This window comes from Manis javanica, chromosome 15 (genome assembly GCF_040802235.1).
Source record: "Manis javanica isolate MJ-LG chromosome 15, MJ_LKY, whole genome shotgun sequence".
NCBI lineage: Eukaryota > Metazoa > Chordata > Mammalia > Pholidota > Manidae > Manis > Manis javanica.
This window is the reverse complement of record NC_133170.1, coordinates 78026195-78044895: the sequence shown is the minus strand read 5'-3', so window position 1 is coordinate 78044895 and position 18701 is coordinate 78026195. Positions and strand designations below refer to the sequence as shown.

The following is an 18701-nucleotide window of genomic DNA, read 5'->3' as shown; positions in this document are numbered from 1 at the left end:
AAGATTTGAAAATGCTACAGAATCAACTGCTTTTCTCAACTCCAAGAACTGTGGGTCACCTGAAAATCAAAGAATGCCTAGTTTTAAAGCTAATTTTAATAAAAATTCTATCAATATAGTATGCTATCATTCTACAGATGTAGAGAGGAGAAACAGTGACCTCTAAACCCACTGCTGCCAACCCCTGGGGGCACCCTGAGGGATTTGAAGGCTGGAAGGACCTTTAGTAATCACCCAGCCTGGTGTTTCCCATGAAGGGCTCCAGCGAACACCGTGTCTATGAGCTCTCGCTTGCGGAATCACTCTGTGAGACAGCACTCTCTCTTCCTTTGGAAGAGGACTTCCACAGTCAAACGAGCTGGGGAAAGTTGAGGTTAATGCCACTACAGCAGGTTTCTATCTTGCAGGCTCCTCAGAGCCCTGGTATACCAGCATGCTCGGTGGGACAAGCAGGTGTTCACAGTGTCTGTGTCGCGGATCTCAGCAACGACTCCCTCAGCAAACGGTTGCTTGTGTGAGCTAAGGAGCGTGGCTCCGGGAGACTGAGTGACCTCTCTGAGGAGACACAAGCAGGGCTCCAAGAAGCCAGCTCTGCACATATGAACTCATGGCTTATTTCTCCAGAGCAGCCCTCAGAGCACGTGCAGAGGCTCACTCAGGTCACGGGGGTGTAACTGGAGGGGGCTGAGGGCACTTTAGAGAAAAGCTGGACAGAAAGCTCTGGGAGAAAACCCCTCTGCCACCATGACTTCAGGGGCCTTTTCTTCCTGCTCTGCCCTCCATGGCAAGCATGAACACGGACGGGATTCTGTCAGAGGCTCTTCTTTCCAAGTGGCTTCGTCCCCCTCTTTAAGTCACAATCCTCCCCGTGTAACCGCTAATCTTCACCATGGCAACAAAAAGCCATGTTACAAACGGGGAATTACAGCTTCCATCAGGAATGACCCAATGTGCCATCTAAGCAAAGCAGGGTCTCTGGGGGGAGCTGCCTGAGGGGAAAGCAGGCCAAGGCCAGGTCAACTGGGAATGAAGTAGGAACGCCCTCCCTCCTAGATATGCGGAGGAGGAAGGGCAAGGGAGACCATGGACTAGAGGACACAGCCTCAGTGTGTGGCCCTCCTAGGGAAAACAAAGAGTAGGGCAGGTCTCAGGAAGACAACGGAGGAAGGGAAGAGAGCTCGGCCAGAGGCTCACCTACCTGACCCATGACATCCTCATCATATGACAGCGTCAGGCCCAGGTCAGCAATGTCCCCATCGTAGCGCTAATGCGACAGAGAGGGGAAAAGTGTTGGTACTAAGAAGCGCCAATGTCCTTGAAGGCTTTAACACCTCCCCTTGGTGGGCAGTAACTACTGTGGCTGCACTACAGCTTGAAACCAACAGAAAGGCCCCTCATCACTTCAAGGAAGGAGGCTGTGTCAGGCCTGAAAGGAAGTGCTTAGAAGGGGACATGGGGCCTGCGGTGACTACCAGGTGGGTCCCTTTGCCACAGCAGAACATCTCAGTCCACCACACGATGATGAGGTAAAGTTGAGCCTTATGGGGCCGCACTTCACTGACTTCACACCAGCACCCAGCACCCAGCATGGCCCATCTGACATTCCACAGACCTTAATGGAGGTGAGGTTTTTATAGAACTCGGAGTCCAGGGAAGGAAGTTCGTCCACAGAGCTGTAGAAGATACTGTGGTGGTGCCCAAGCAGCTGGCTCAGGAAGAAGGATGCAAAAGGCACATCTACAACAATTCCCTGGGAGAGAAGAGAGACAAGCTTGCCGTCTGCCACCAGGATTCCCTCTTAGGGATCCATCAGGGGTGGCACTGACTGCAGAGTGGGGCTCTGACGACACCAGTGGCATCTCTAGGCACTTCCTACACTTCAGTCTGAGGAGCAATACCTCCCCATCATTTAACAAACACAATCAAGGGCCTCCTGGGGACACAACAGCAGAGTGGTGAAGGACACAGGCGCTGCAGCTGCACAGTTGCGGGATCAAATCCCAGCTCCATGGCTGCCAGGCCACGGGACATCAGCTTTCTCCTCTGTAAATGGGGACTGGCACAGCCCCCCCAGTTTTAGGATTGAACAGGCAGGTTGCAGAGGAGCACAGAGGAAAGGCTCTCTCCTGGAGGCAGGGCGGGAGGCGGTATTTAAGCTAGCCCTAAAGGGGCGCAAGGCCCACAGGCCTGCTGTAGGGCTAGAACACAGCCCAGTGTGTGAAGAAGGGAAGGTGAGTGATGCAGCCAGAGGCGGCAAAGCCTGGCCAGGATGGGCCTCATAAGCCCCCAGGGGTCTGAATTCTACCCCAGGGGCAGCAGGGAGCCTTGAGGAGGCGCTAGGCAGGGAAGCGCCAGGTTTGTACTTTATGTAGGAAATGGACGGGAGGAGGAAAACAGGAGGCAGGGATACAGGCAGGAAGCCCTCATGAAATGCCAGGGAGAACCACTGACAGACTCCAGGTGGAGAGATTTAGAAGGGACAATCACACTCAGTGAGGGCCTGTCACAGAGGTCACGGGGTGAGTGAGGTGAAGCGTGCTGCTCCTCACACAGGGCCCGCACCTCCTGGTTTCTGTCATCTGTACTTTACTGTAGGAGAGGGAGCAGAGACTGGGCCCAGGAATGGGGGAGGATGTTCACAGAAGCCAGGAGGTCATGCTTTTCATTGGCCCAGGCTCTTCTGGGTCTCATCACAACTGCATGTTTAAAGGGAAAACATGGCACGTGCCGACGCAGGTTCTCAGGGATTCTTTTTACAACAGGGATCAACTGAGAAATTGTTTCCATTTTCCAGACATGGGAACAGAAACATAAAGAATGAGCCCAGCGCCAACCAGTCTGGGGCAGGAGGGCAGAAGGGTGCTTAGGCAGGGCCCCACTGGGGCACCTGACTTCCTCATGGCCAGGACTCAGCCTGTGGCCAGGGGCTGCTTACCAGAAAGAATGATGGATTATTCAGGAGTCAAGGATGTTCTCCCGTCCCCTTTATTGCCCCTTTTTGCTGTGGTCTGGAACCAAACTGCGAAGTCTCTGAGGTGTGCCTGTCCTTCTAACATTTTATTTTCCGTTGCAGTTGAACACTTCCTAATGTGCCTACCTCATACACAGCCTTCCCCAGCATCTTGCCCACAAACTCAAAGAGCTGCAGGTAATTCTCATGAATGTAGGATGTGGGCGAAGGGTAGAGTCTCTCGTCCCCACTGGTTGTCTGCAAGACAAAAGGATGGATAGACGCAGAGAGGTTAAATGCCTTGTCATGAGCAAGACCAGACTTTCACTTCTCATTTGTCACCTCAAATTTGGCTGCTGTCAACCCCACTCTAGCTCTCCTTAAATACCTTGAATAGGTTGAGTGCTGGGTCGAACACCCTCTTGATGATCTCTTCCAAGAACTCCTTGAAAACGCCATCTTGATCAATCCCGGCCTCGTCCACCCCGAGGTCATTGACAAACTTCACACGGATCACGCCCTTCATGGCGTGCTGGGAGAGCTGCCGAAGCTGCTCATAGCCATCCTGCCAAGGGCAGAATCACAGTCCATCAGGAACCCAAGGCTTTCTGCATAATCCAGGGCTTCTCTTCAAGGCTCCTTTCCCCCTGAACAAATTTTCTTTCTCAGTGTAATTAGTATATGTGCAAATTAGGATGCCTGGGTGCATGAGAAGAACAGTTCTCACCTGCTTTTAGATGAGAGTCTGTTAAAAGAAGATTTCATTTTTGGGGATGTGACTGTGGCAAGAGGAGACTGCCCTCAAGACGATGCAGAGCAGGACAGGGAAACAGGGCGAGCCATGACACGCTCTCGCCGTCAGACAAAGGAAGGGAGGCACCGGGGCAAATCTCACTCTATTTTAATGCCAAGAGTATCTTTTAGCTCATGGTAAAATCAATCAATCAATCAGTCAAACTCACAGCCTGCTATAAGATGGAAAGTAAAAGTAACTTCCAGCCTTCAACTCCTGGATGTTCCCCTAGAACATGAAAGGCCTTGTGAGTCATGCTAAGAAATTTAGGTTATATTCTGAAGGCAATACGGAGTTTAAACACAGAAGAGTTTAGGCAGAGAGTGACATGGCTGGCTTTGTCTTAAAAAGGTCCTTCTATTGGTAGCAAAGCAGATGGATGGCAGGGCACAAAGGAAACAAATTAACAGGGGTGCAGGAATGATGCTGGGCCTGGACGAAGCCAGGAGCAGTGGGAGGAAGAAACCTGAGCCTACCTCTGGCTTGCAGTCAGCTCTCCCACGACACACAGCCATTCCACATGTCTCCCCTATCCAGAACTCCGGGTCACAACTTCAGAGTTCTACTAAGTCATCTTGTTTAGTTTGTCTTTTGATTCTAATCTGTCAAGTTCTTCCTGGCTCCTGATTCTGTCATCAAATGTATTCCTGCAGTGTGGGCACTGATAAGCAAGCTGCTTAGGTTTTCATTTCAGAGCAGTGATTGTAAAAAAGTGTTGAATAGGACAGGGCCCAGGGAAGAGTCTTTTGGTCCAACATGAGAGGCCCCACCATTAGGGTGAAACCGGTGTCTTTAGATTCTATCATGTAAGCTGCAAATGAACTGCAACACCCTCCTGAGGCCAGCCCACACGGCTCCATCTCAGCCACACCTGCAGTGCTGTCAGACGTTTTGCTAACAGGAGACAGGTTGTCTCCATAGCATCCACTCGTCTGCCAGTCTGGGCCTTTGTTACAAGGCAAATGAGGACAGTATGGCGAGACCTGTTTTGGGGAGCCTTGCTGCCTTCCTGCCAATCACATTTCCCTTGTGTTCACCTAGTGAACCGAAGGACTGTTGGATGGTGGCTCCCAATCCTATCAGGTGTTAGGCATGGGAAACATTTCCTCTGAATGTCCCCTGAGTCACCCGAAGGAACAGTCTCATGGTTTTGGGTGCACAGTCCTGAAAAGTACTTTTTATGTACATGAAGTTTGGAAACTATTATGCTAGATGGAAAAAAAAAAGGAAAAACAGGAAGTCACCATGCAGCTGCTGCAGTATTTAAACCATTCTGCCTAAACTTGGGATAATTATATTGGCACTGAGTCAGGGATGGGTGGAGAATTCCAATGTGTTCCTGCTTGCCTGCAGGATTTCTTCCATTCTGCTTTAAAATGATGGCTTCCTAACCTTAATACACGTTAGTAGGTATCTTAGTGGTAATAGGACTAAACGAGCTGGTAATTTTGAAAGCCTAGCACATGGCAGGTGCTCAGGGAATATTTGCTGAAGCAATTTTCTTTGCTAGTTCTACATTAGCCTCCTCTTTGAAAAGTTGTAGACTGGGATTTTCCACCTGCCACCTCTGACATCATTCCTGCTGCATGCCACTACCCCTTGGGCACCCTGTTGTTGTGTGAGGATCATTTCTGTGCCCTTTGGGCAGGTGACTGGGAATAGGGCATGGCTCTTCTCTACTGCCTCTCAAGGAGCAGTAGACCTGGGGACAGGAGAGCTGGTTCCCAGACCCAGCTCTGCCACAGACCCGCGAGTGACCTTGACTGAGAAGCTAACGTCTCTGGCCTCAGTTCTGCCTTTGACAGGGCAGGGGGAAGGGCTGGACAAGAGTATGTCTAAGGTTCCTTCAGTTGTGCCCTGCTGGAGTTCCAGCCCCAGTGCGCCCTCCGTGAGGGGGAGCCTCCTGCAGGACTTCAGACCTGGAACCCTAAAATAGAAGCACTGCCTTCAATACAAACCATAAAGAGGAAACAGAATAAAAGCCCAGGAGGTCATGCGTCTAATACCATCTTTTGATGCCCCCTTGTGCCCAAATCAAGCAAAGGCTGCTGGGCTCTCATGTTCTAATAAACAAACCACCAGATCAGGAGAACAACTGCGGGAACTAGAGAAATGAGCCTCTCCCCTTCCAAATTCAGTGAGAACACAGTGACCGATTTCATGACAAGATACACTCTAATGGAATGTAAAGAGGAAAATGGACTTTGCCTGAAATCTAAGGCAGATATCCTCCTTTGACATTCCCGAGGGATGTGTTTTAAAAAGCAAGCCCAGGACAACCAGATGTCAAGTGAGTTTCCTGTAAGCGATGACACCTGAGAAGAGAGTCAAGGACTCTGTCACTCTCAGGGGGCACCCCAGTCTCTGCTACCCCAGACTTCTCATTGGTGCTGGCCATGTCTGAGTGGGTATGATGGGCAATGGGACTGAGGACTTCAAGGGACAGGAGAGGTGAGTCACGTATGATGCACCAAGTGCTGGGAAAGGGAGTTTCTACAACACAGTTGAGCTTTTTCTTTGAGTCAAAGCAAAGGTGGCAAACTGGTGGCCCACAGGTTGAATTCACTGGAAAGACGGGTGTTACCTGACCTTTCCAGTACTTTACAAACGTTCGTTAGTTCACAACATGAAGGATCTGGGGATTTCACATAACACCCTGAATTTTGGCCTTCTCTTAAAATACCAGTGCATTCTGGGGCCCAATTCTGCACACAACAGAAGTCAGGTGGAGCTGAGTGGAGGTGGCTTCTTTTGGGGTACATGTGTTCTCCACCTGCCTACCCCCCTCTACTGCTCCTTAGCACTGAGGCTGGATGTCAGCTGTCATTTGTCAACTCACTTCTGGAGTTTGTTTGTTTTTTTTGAGTTACCTACATTGAAGGCTCTGTTGCAAGAAAAATAAGAGAGCAGTGGAAGTGCAGAATATTTCTATTTTTTAGCATGCAAACAAGATGCTCCTGCGCTGAGACACACTCAGCCAGCTTTACCCATTTCCGTGATCTACAGGATCCCTGTAGGCACTTAAATTTCTTATTCCCACATTTAAGAAAGTAAAAAACATCATCTGTTCACCACATGTGCCTCCCCAGCAGAACTCAGTGTCAATCACCAGTCAGAGGAACCTTTTAAACGAAGTTCTCCAGGAAAGAGAGTGAATACCCCGAAGGAGAAAATGAAAACATGTGAGGAGGAAGGGCTGCTGTCATTGCTATTTGTTGGTGGCTGGCTGTGTGGCCATGTCCTGCCCTCGGATCCCATGACTGCCCTAAACTGCTGAGTAGCTAATGAGAAACTATGGTGGGAGTCTGATAAAAGGTCCAGAGAGCAAGCGTGGGCAACTAACTCAAGCAAAGCCTCTCCTGGGAAAGGGCATGTGGGGCTCAGTCACCAACTCCACCACTAGCAAGACCAGCACATATGGGCAGGCGGTGCACCGCAGAGCCCTGGGGGAGAGTGTGGCACGGACAATGCAGTCATGGCAGGCTTGTATAGTTACCCCAATGTTTTCAGCAGATGGCAGTCGGGGTCTTGTTCCAACAAAATTAATATATTATGACAATTTTCTGACATATGGAGGTAAAGTGTTCTGAGGACAGGCACCTATTTCTAACTCACACGAAGTCATCATATAGTGGTAACCCTGGACATGGGATTTGGCTAAGTGGCCCACTTCACTTGTACCCCTAAGTTCTGTCTACAAAGAACTTCTGGCTCTGTGATAAATGCATTTCTCAGTATGGCTCAGTCAACTTAACACCTCCAGTCCAGTGCCCACGCTGATGGCTGAGAGTCTGGGAACAGTGCCCATCAGGACAAATGGGGTTCACACAGACAGGAGAATGTCTGCCCTCATTTCAAAGGGGCACGAAGTGCTTGCAGCTCCAGCCCAGGGTCTCTCACGGGGAAAAGGAAGGGAAACACTGCACTCTGCGTCCCCAGCACTGAGGACACATTTAATCAAGCAGCTCTTCAGAGAACACACAATAGGGCAAATGGCCCTGTTCCTGCTCCCAGAGCCTTGATTTCTGCGTCATTAGATGGAGGAGTGATAAGACCAAATCCTACTGTTCATTGAAAACCCTACATTTCACAGAGCACACACCTCTTTGTGAAAGGCTCCTCACCTCCAACATCCGGGACCGTCGGATAGTAATGTGAGTGACGTGAGGGGAGGCCGAGCTGGTTTCCACAAGCCCCAGTTTCTCCTTCTCCTTGGTAACCATGTTTCGGAACAGGAGAACTCTCTGAAATCAATGAAGGTGAGAGCAGAAACAGGGTCAGCAACTGATGATTCCCTCAAATGTACTGTATAAAATTAGTGAAATTTAAGTCACATGAGAAGCAAACAAACTGGGAACTTTGGTAAGAGTTATAGGTTAGAAGTGTCTTCTGGGAATAGTAAACATTCCTAAAAACAATCTTGCGAATTAGAAATACAGTTTAGTACCTGTCAAGGAAGAAAAGTTCCAGAAAGAGTGGTCTGGCTGAACCCAGGGTCCAGCTAAGAATAGTCTGGGAGAAAAATCATTCTCCTCATTCAGTCAATAATCCATTGTAAAAACCTGGCAGCCAGACAAGTTAGAGGCTGCTTTATATAGCTGTGCCTGCTTTAAAGGAAATCAATATTATGAATTTAAAAAACAGAAACATTTCAAAGATAATTTTTTTCAGTGTCAGAAAATTTTTAAATGATCCCATGGAATAAAGGTCCTTGACCTTTTATCTGCCTCCTCTGTGCCCTCAAGCACACGGTAGTCCCACCAGCAATACTTCTCAATTACTGTTTGAAAAGAACCTTCTCTCCCCATTCTCAAGATTCTGGGCAGCCCCTTCAGGAGAGCTGACAGGCCTCCCCGCTTCCTGGGTGTGAGGAGCACCGCCCCAACTGTGCTTCCTCATGTCCGTGAATGAGGAAATCCAACCACGGCTACCTTTTTAAAAAATGGGAATCTCCCCAAAGTCAAGAGTTTTGTTAAACAGAAATAAGAACAGTCCTACCAGCAATAGCCTGTGTGGGGCCATGTGACACGAATGTTTGTGACCCCAAATCTTTGGCATGATTGCCTGAACAAGGGTGTCACTTAGTGGAACAAAAGGCAGACAAAGCACTTCACGTCTGGGTTATTCTACAATGGGGCAGAGAAAACATACACAGAAGCAAACGTTGGGGGTGAGCATGAGAATGCCGGCCCCTCAAGAACTAAGGGAAGCCTCGATGGGGCACTGGATCTCCATGTGGTGTCGAAGGTGTGGGGCAACCGTGAGGAGCCCTCCAGGGGCTGGGAGACCTCAGCAACCACAGCAGACACCTGGGTAGGATCATTACCCCCACTTTGCAAATGAAGAAACTGACTCACCCAAGGTCACACAGCTGGTGGGCACATTCAAACCCAGAGCCCATGTGCAGACCACCACACCACACAGCACTGTGCACCCAATGGGGAGCTAGCCTTCTGGCCAAAACAAGAGAGAAAGAGAGAGAGAGGCCTTATGTCCCCATGGGGAGCCAAGCTGCACATAAATGTGTAGAAACAACATAAGAGACTGCAGAGAATGAGGCGCTGTGTGTGTGACCCGGGCAGAGTGGAGGCCTATAAATATGTTAAGGCAAGCAAGACAGGCATTGTAATCACCCACTCAAGTGAGATCAAGAACAAGGGAGAGGGTCAGCCGTCGGGGCAGATACCATAGAGTTAACAGATGAAAGGCAGGAAGCGGGCCTGGAGAGATCTACTGCCCTCCTGTGGGCCCCAGCAAGAAGATCTCGGTGGCGGAGGGCAGCCCACGCCCCACTGGGCGGGAAGTGAAGGTGGAGACTGAGGGAACACAGTACCCTCCAGGCCTGCTGGCACCATCACAGGGAGGGCAGGGCCTGGGAGGTAAGGAAAGACCCCATTTTCCCAAGGGAGGGAAAGATTTCATGAGCCACAGACAGCCTTGATGGCAATCTTACACAAAATTCCCAAACAATAACAACAAAAAAAATGCTGAGGATCAGAATACAGCCTGGACTTACAAGTCATGCCAACTGATGTCAGAGGTTCCTTCTTGCTCACAGCACCCCTAGTGGATGGCTCAGTAATTACGTTTGCACGGCATTTCTGGGGCACAAGAAATACTTAACAATTCTATTTACTAGGTAGTCAGGCTCCTAACAACTTAAAAAATATTTATGTGCTAAGAATTTAGTAGTGGTATTTAAAAATACACATACATTAAAATAGAAAATATTTTAATTTCATTTTTCAAATGCAGCTTAACAAATATGTTGAAACTGTGAGCTCGAGCTAGTACTTCACAGAGTGTCCAACAGATTTCACTGTTTCCCTCAAAAACCTAGGCACCCCAGGGCACCTCAGCACCCCATCTGTGAGCTGCAGATACACAGACATTCCAGACTCTGATACGGGAATGCTACGGTCCGGGGCTCTATTCAGGCACATGGTCCAGGACGAGGTGCTGTGTTGGAAGTCAGACTCCACCAAACTGGTCTAGGCCCAGGAGATGAAGGACTGGAAGCCACTTCTACAGGGAGTAGTTGCAGAAAGGAAGGATGCTGCCCTTGGAAAACAGAAGATTCAAAAGGCAAACAAGAGCTGTCTGAGAACCTCAGAAGATTTAGAGATTCCACTTTTAGTGGTTGTTGAAGGACCAAAGGGTAGAAGTTATTGAGAAGCATTTCAACTTAAGATGGGGAAGAATGTGCCATCACTGGAGAGTGTAAAGCAATAGGATGGCCTGCTTTGCAAAGCTGCGCCTTCTCTACCTGAGGCAAGGTCAGGCATATTATTGAAGGGGCTCCTTCATGGAGGCCATGTTTGACTAAGTAATCTCCACAAGGGTCTTCATTTCTGAGAGCCTTTGCTGTCAAGTGCAATAACAACGTAAACAACTGTTTGTGAATCACTGCTTGAGGGTAGAGAATAGCAACCATAAGTATTAACGTCAAGGTCAAAACAGTATGGGGAGCAGTGAGGAGTAAGTATCCATGAGAAGTGAGATTTAGTTCACAAAAATGTGACGTATGTTTTTAAAAAAGATCCACTTTGTCAAAAAAAGAGAAAGGAAAGGAAAGGAAACACAGAGCCCCTTCCAAAGGAGCACAGCAGTGTCCCTGCACCAGCAGACATGTCTGAGGTGCTCACTACACACCAGGGCGTGAGCAGCACCTTCCCTCACTTCCTGGAGGCTCCTGACAAGTACCTGACCACGCACCTCATGTCCTCGGGTCTGATGCCACCCTCTGCTGGTTTTCTTCCTCTGATGACACCTTCTCTCCTTGTGCTGGCCCTTTAAGGAAGGCCCTGCAGGGCTCTGGCCTCTGTCCCCTGGTCTTACCTCTTGTGAGTCCCTGACCTCCTAGTCCATGTCCATGAGCACAGTTAGACGATCTGGGTGCTGCCCACGTGTGGAGTCTCTCTCCAGCCCAGTCCTCTCGGCTGAGCTCCAGAGCCCTGTGTCCAGTGGCCTTGGGGAGTCACAGACACCCCACATGCTACCCGCCTGAAGCCGACCTCAGCGTTTCCCAGACCCGCTCTCGCTTGTTCTCCTACCTCAGGGAATGCCTCTCCCAAGCACCCAGGTGCCAAGCCAGAAAACTGAGCATCATCTGAATCCTTCCTTTCCTTCTCCTCTGAGAGCCATCATTCTCTAGGGCCTGTAGGTGCTACCTCGTTAAAAAAAACCTCTCAACTTCATCGTCTTTCTGCTCCTGTAGCCCCACCCAAGTCCAGGCCCTTGATTTACAAGATCCTTCTTGTTCCAGCTGCTACAAACTTCAGCTTCTTTCCTCCCTCCTCTATGTTCTCTCCAGTCAGACTGCACATCTGGCTCTTCAATCACACCACAGTCTCTCCCACCTCAGGCCTTAACACTGTCCACTTCTGCCTCCGAAGCCTTCTCCTGACCCCCTGTCCCTCATTCCCAGCTGTGTCAGGTCCCTTGTCTGGGCTCCCACAGCATCCATCCTCCCCACCCCCACCAAGATTTGCCAGCTCATACTGCCTTCAACCTTCATATTGCTAACTGCTGTAAGGAAGATGGAAAGTCAGGAGCTACATGGTACAGCAGAAAGATGTACTAGGAGCCCAGCTCTGAGCACAACTCACGTTTTTGTGAGGAATGACATGAGGGAGGTACTGCAGGATCAGCTGTGCCCGTTTCCTGTCCTTGTCGAGTTCTTGGAAGAGCACACTAGGTTTGAGATCCCTTAGGAAGACAGACATGGGTTTGGGATCGTTAAAACAAGAAAGTTGTGCTCTGGTGCTGGGCTGGCAAACCAGAGCCTGTGGCCCAAATCCAGCCTGCTGCTAGGTTTTGAAAATAAAGTTTTAATGGAACACAACCACACTCATTCATTATATATTGTCTACAGCTGATCTCATCCTACAGTAGCAGACTTGAGCAGCTGTGACAGGGATTATCTGGTCTGCAAAGCCTAAAATATTTACTGTCTAGCCCATTACAGAAAAAGTTTGCCAGTTCTTGCACTAGAATTACATAAGAGTTGACATGTCATTGATAAAAAAAAATTCAGACATGATCTTCTGTTATTTATTGCAAGAGGAATTCCACCACACACCCCCAAAAAACCTAGTTTTTATACTAAATCTTTTAACAAAAACTTCCATTTAGCTATCATATCCTGTTGCTCAAATCAGCTCAAAGAACTTTTTTTTCCAGTTTGGATAAGAAACATTTGCTAAATGGGATCTGGCTGTGTCGCCATGACTAAGCTCTAGCCCTCTTCAGGGTGAGCCCGGCTGCCAGGTGACCTGTCCTAACAGGAGCTTCACGGGAACAGCAGCCCTCCTAATGCAGACCAGGGATGAAGGAGAGGAGCACACAGTGCTCTCTCACACCCGGGCAACTCAGCAGCGTGATGGAAGGGACTCTGGCTCCGCGGACCCCCTTTCCCACCCTGGCCCTCACTTTCGCAGCCAGTGGTCCTCGGGGGCGAAGCGCCGCCGGCAGTCCCGCTCATACAGCACCATCAGCCACCCATGGACGGACTGGAACAGCTCCAAGGTCTCGCCCTTGGCATTCTCTGTGGGGTAAACAAACGAGGAGTCACCTTCACAGGTCGGACGAGGACTGGCGAAAGCAGGGAGGACAGCCTCTGCCTCCTCCGGTCATCATCCAGTCCCACCAAGACTTCCTCTCCCTCACTCTGTTTTACATGGAACCAGTGGAATTAAGAGGCACTCTGGGTGTGTCCTAAGTGTCTGCAGGACCCAAGGATCTTTAAGACACAATCATTCCCACTCATCCCACTACTAAGTCATCAGAGTACAAAGCCCTTTTTAATCTAAGGGCTTTGTACTGAACAACTGGAAACACTTCAGAAGGTGAACGCTAATTTGAATGTGACTTGGCACTTATCTTATTTTCATGGAAATCAACTCAGATAATAAAAAAAGATTCAGGGAAAAGTTAATCACCATTAATAATCCTTCACATGTGCATGTAAATCCTGAAGGCCACCAGGGAGAGAACTTCCATAACCACACTATTAAAGTGGTCATGAGTAGAGAGTGAAGAAAAAAAAACTTCCAATTAGGTGAATAGATACACATTTTCAGTTAACTTTGATAATAAAGCTAAGAATCAGTTGCTGTCACAGACGGTGTCCTCCCCGTGAATAGCAATTAAAACAATGGCTGACATCTTTACCTTACCTACGATTCCATCCCAGATCATCTTAAACACAAAGGAATTCAGAAAAGAGGAGATGGTGACCAGCTCTTCCAGTTTGAATGAAATTTGTTCTTCATAAACTTCAATATCATCAAGAATCCTACATCAGACAGAAAATTATTCATAAGTTCCCACTGAGGAATGGAGAAAAAAATGAGATCTGTACCTCTTAGTAGATATAAAAAGGTTAAGAAACAAGCTCTATCTTTTCGATAAAATTTACAGATAAAATGATGTGACATCAAGGACTTGCTTCAAAATAACCTGGGAGAGGAGAGTGGGGAGGCGGGGTGTAGATGAAGGAAAACTGGCCATGAGTTGGTAACTGCTGAAGCCGGTGATGGGCATGAGGGTTTATCACACTATTCTACTTCCTGTTTATTTGAAATTGTCCACAGTAAAAAGTTAAAAAGCACCGTTGAGAAAGATGATAATAAGTTCTACTCTACACTTTTCTTATTCTTAAGAATCTGACTGCTACATTTTCTTAATTTATGCCTGAATTCATGCTTTATTCATACCTAAGTATCAAGGAATCTTGACTGAGAGTCTGTATCCACTGAAGAAAGTCATGGAAGCTTATTCTGCATCAATGACAGACCCTAGTGGCACTTGGAAGGTACCTGAGAAGTACTTATAAGTGAATGATTAAATATCTGAAAAAAGATATAAATAAATGGACCATTTAAGATAGAGCTCAATCATAAAACTTCCTAAAACTGTTCACTTTCTTCAGAGTTGTTCTCGGGTCCCCCTTGACCCAGCAATTCAGGGTGCCTTCACCAGCCCTACAGACCCCTGCTCTCACCTCCAAATATTCACCGAGCCCCTTCCTCAATTTGCCACCTACATGTCCCTGACCCCTCCTGTCCATGTCTTCTGTCCTAAAGATAGTGCCTTAGGTCCACTCTATCTTATAATTCTTCACCAAACTTTTGAGAAAACATGGAATTTAAAGAATATTAATATACAAGTAGATACATAACCTTAAAAAACAAAGGAACTGAATGGAATGAACATTTGTTAATTTCTCCCTCTGTGCCAGGCACTGTACTAAGTACTTGACATTCCTTTCCTTATTTACTCCCTATCAGATGGGTAATATTATCACCATTCTAGTAACGAGGAAACTGAGGCTCAGAGAGGTTAAGCAACTTGCCCAGGGTCAGCTTGGCAGTAACTGCCAACACCTACCGAATGCTCCCTCTGCGCCAGAACTGTGCTAAGCACTTTGTATGCGGTATCTTGTCTAATCCCTACACACGGCCAAGGACAGGTGCTGTTATTCCCACCCACAGACAAGGCTCAGGCAGAGCCCCTTGCCCTCTTGCCCACGGTGTCTCAGTGAGTGGTTGACCCAGGATTTGGACCCTGGCTTTCTGGCTCTGGAATCTTCCAGTTAACTACTAGCACAGCGAGTAAATGGCCAGTGTATGATTTGAACCTAGCTCCAGGAGACCCCCAAAGCCCACCCTCCGTCAAACTGACCCAGTTCTCCTGGAAGGATAGGAACAACTGCTTAACCCCAACTATATGCCACCCACTCTGTAAATGTTTTCTTCTCTAATTCTTCTAATGCCTCTGGCACATAGGTCTGAACACTTGCAGTAATTCCATCAGCAACTGCTTCTTGCTGACGTTGTAATTTGGTCTCCGCATTCTAGCAAAGGAATTCAGCCCAACAGCGTCAACCTACGTGATAAGGTGCCGGGAACAGTCACAGAACAGCATCAGCATGGCCAAGAGCTGCTTGGACTCTTCAGTGTCATTGTTGAGGCATTCCAAGAAGAGCTTTAACCCTCCGTGGGGCCCCAGCTCACAGATAAACGCCCACAGTTTGGGCAGCAGGTCATCAAGGTAAGTGAGACCTGGAAAATGATAGAGAAACCCAAGCTTCAGGAGGGGGCTCCATCTGGTCCATTATTTCTCCTATCCATCTGGAAAACAAAACACTGAAACCTGCTAGTGGACATTTAATGTGTGTGAGAGAAAGAAGGTGCAATTATTAAGAAAACCATGATCACCATAAGAATAATAATGGCTAACATTTAATGGGTGCTTTTCTGTGTTCCAGATACCATTCCAAGTACTTTGCATGTATTATCTCCTTCCCACCTTATGAAATCCACCGTTCTCTCCACTTTATAAGGGAAAAAACTGATGTGCAGAGAGGTTAAGTAATTGGTCCCAAATCACAAAGCCAATAAGTGTCAAAGCCAAGAACAGAAACCCAATCTGTGTGACTTAGTGTTTATGTTTTAAATCAGGGATCAGCGATTTTTTTCTGGAAAGGACCTAAGAATAAATATTTTTAGGCTTTATGTGCCTGACACTGTCACAACTACCAAATGCTACCCTCTTAGCATGAAAGTAGTCATAAATACTTAAATGAATGAATGTGGCTGTGTTCCAACAAAACTTTATTTACAAAACCAAGTGGTGGTGTGGCCCACAGGCTGTAGTTTGCTAACCCTGTTTTAAACATCTTGCAGGCTCACCCACATTAGCAAAGCTTTCCTCTCATCTACTTCTATTATTCTATCTCTGTGAAAAACAGAAAAGCAGTGAATGACTGTGGCAGAGATACTCTGAAGGGTTATACAAAAGTTTAACCTTGGGTGAAACAGGGTATCTTAAGTAGGCCTCCTGATGCTATGAGGCCTCAGACACACAGGCTACATTACCATTATATTTTAAGTCTAATGACTTAGAAAGTCTGCCTCTGAAGTTCCATGTGTCATGAATATATAGTAAGGTGTGTCTTCCAATTATTCCTCATATTTTAGCTTACATTTGAGTTCTTCTACTATCTCTCATTTTATAGGACACTCTGAATTACTTAACTTGGAGCAAAGAACTGTTTGGGGAAGATAGATTAGCCTGGGGCAGGAGCGGAGATAGGACAGCAGACTCAATCAACTATGGATGCTTAGAGGGTGAGCTGAAGGAACTGTAAAGGAGACCAATGTAATGCCCATTTAGTCATTATCCCGAAAGGTATGACCCCACAGATTCGAGGCTGGCAGGATGTGATTAGAAAATGCAGAAAGCTCACAATTTAAGAGTAGTTAAAAATAAAAGAACAAGTAGTTATATTGTGGCAATCACAGATAAACTCTCACTGAACAAAGGAAAGCCACTACCTTCACATTCTGTGGACGGCATCAGAGTGTGGATGGAGATACTCATTTAAGCATCCTACATGGATTTAAGGGGGGCTGCACTGGGGCAACTTAGACAGAAGGGAGCCAAAAACTTCTTTTTGGATTCTCTCATTAGGACAAGGGAGGGGGGAATGCGTAAATTTGTGGTCCCCTTAAAAAAATGAACATAAGCCATAACCTCAAAATTATCTCACTCAATGTGCTTCGAAAACCCTCACCTTGAGTACTAGGGTGCCCCTTCTCTTCCCCTTCTGCACTTTCCTGGGGAATGTGCCCTAAGCCCAGGACTTACATACCATCCCCTTACTCATGAGTACACGCATCAGCCTGCAAGTCTGGCAGGCACCTTACACTCACCACAGCCAAACAGAATTCTCCACCTCCCAACCCCAGATGGTCATCCCCAGCTCAGCAAATGTCAGCACACATCTGGCATTATTTCTGAAACTTTAGTTTTCACTCCCACAAATCCAATCTACGAGTAAGACCTGTAGACACAACCTCTAAAACATATCAGAACTCCTCCCGCTTCTATGCCCATCACTGCACCAGTCCAGTGGTTCTCAAACAGGGGTGATTTTGCCCCCTAGGGACATTTGGCAACATTTAGAGACATATGTGGTTGTCACAACTCCGGGAAAGGTGCTCCTGGCATCTGCGGGGCTGTGAAACACCTTGCAATGCATAGACAGCTTCCACAATGAATTATCTGGCCTAGAATGTCAACAATGCTGAGGCTGCAGCACCTGCTCTAGTCCAAGCCATCACTGCCCCTCTTTATTTCCCTTGTTACAGCGCCCATCATTACATTAAATATATGTTTCCCTTGCTTATGACTGGTCTCCCCACCCCTAGAATATAATCCTTTTGGGAACAGCCACCTCGGCTGTCTTATCCACCTCTGTATCCTCAGTGCCTCGCATACATAGGTGCTCTATAAATGATTGAAGATGAATAAATAAATGGGAAAGAGAGAAGAAATGGCAATTTAGGATCTTTAAAAAATGTGAAAGGTTCAGAGATGACAGGTAGTGACTCCATAGCATCTTACTATGCTGATGGACAGTGACTACATTGGGGTGTTGGCGGGGGGACTTGATAATAACCATAATGTTGCTCATGTGAAACCTTCGTAAGATTGTATATCAACAATACCTTAATAAAAAAATGTGAAAGGCAACAAAGAAGTTACTCCTTTGTGTAGTAAACAGCTTTATGGCTTATATACCTGTCCTCTTAATACCACTTCACACTAACAACTCCTGCTCCGCAACTTAGAGCCCCTGACGCCAGAGTTTTGTGATCAGAGGCGCTTTCACCCTTGCTCAGCTAAAAATGAAAATGGCAGGCATATCCATGTGGTGAGTTATCATGCAACCAATAAAAATGAGGTTTCTGAGGAGTTTTTAACAGGATGAAATGCTTCTAAAGTGATTAATGGAAAGGGAAGGATAAAACTGTATATTTCAATCTAAATATATACACACACACACACACACACACACACACACACACACACTCAGGCACAGGTGGTTTTCTGTGGATTGTGGGATTAAGAGGCCTGGGATTAGTTTGAGCTACCTAACTGAGGTGTGCCAACCTCTAAGAAGCACAACTCAAAAACACCCTTCTTCAAAATCTACTCTCTGAGTCAAGGAAGCCAGAAGAAAATCAACTTTTTCTAAGAAAAACTGTCTGCCAAATGTGAAAGATGGAAGAACACTCAGGCTCCAAACCTGTGAGTATCTGCAGCCGGATCTGGGTTAGAGTTGTCAGCGAGGTCTGGTAGAGAACACAGATGTTGCAAACTTTCTGCACCTCCGCAGAGTCAACACGTTTACCCCCAACAGGCCTGAGTATATTCCGAACTGATGCAGACTTCTGAAACGCACGCTTTAGGAGATCTGGTGTGGAGAGAAGAAAGTGTGAGCAGAAGTTCAGCCATCTGCCAGATTCCACCCTGCAAAGAGCATTTTAATAAAGCTCCAATTTACAGTCAGAACCAGACAGTGGGACTTCTGCTTTGATTCAAGTCAAGATGATTCTAAGTCATCTCTTTGGGATAACTTAGAAAAGCATGAAAAATAGGTTTTTAGGG

The 18701-nt window shown here is 47.2% G+C and overlaps 1 protein-coding gene across 11 annotated transcripts in view; it reads right to left on the bottom strand.

The window, feature by feature from the left end:
* The window catches only part of UBE3B (ubiquitin protein ligase E3B), a 53677-nt gene that overhangs the window by 9788 nt on the left and 25188 nt on the right, over nt 1-18701 (bottom strand). For all 11 annotated transcript variants that reach the window (XR_005057560.2, XR_012125442.1, XM_037004327.2 and 8 more), the window contains 10 exons: nt 18340-18507; nt 15136-15307; nt 13421-13539; nt 12675-12789; nt 11852-11951; nt 7868-7987; nt 3339-3515; nt 3098-3208; nt 1613-1750; nt 1199-1264 (listed from right to left, as the gene is read on the bottom strand). Coding sequence is in view for 9 of the 11 variants with exons in the window: in XM_037004327.2 (XP_036860222.2) it covers nt 1199-1264; nt 1613-1750; nt 3098-3208; nt 3339-3515; nt 7868-7987; nt 11852-11951; nt 12675-12789; nt 13421-13539; nt 15136-15307; nt 18340-18507 (1286 nt within the window). In the remaining 2 variants the exon portion in view is untranslated. The remainder of the gene's footprint in view (nt 1-1198; nt 1265-1612; nt 1751-3097; nt 3209-3338; nt 3516-7867; nt 7988-11851; nt 11952-12674; nt 12790-13420; nt 13540-15135; nt 15308-18339; nt 18508-18701) is intronic.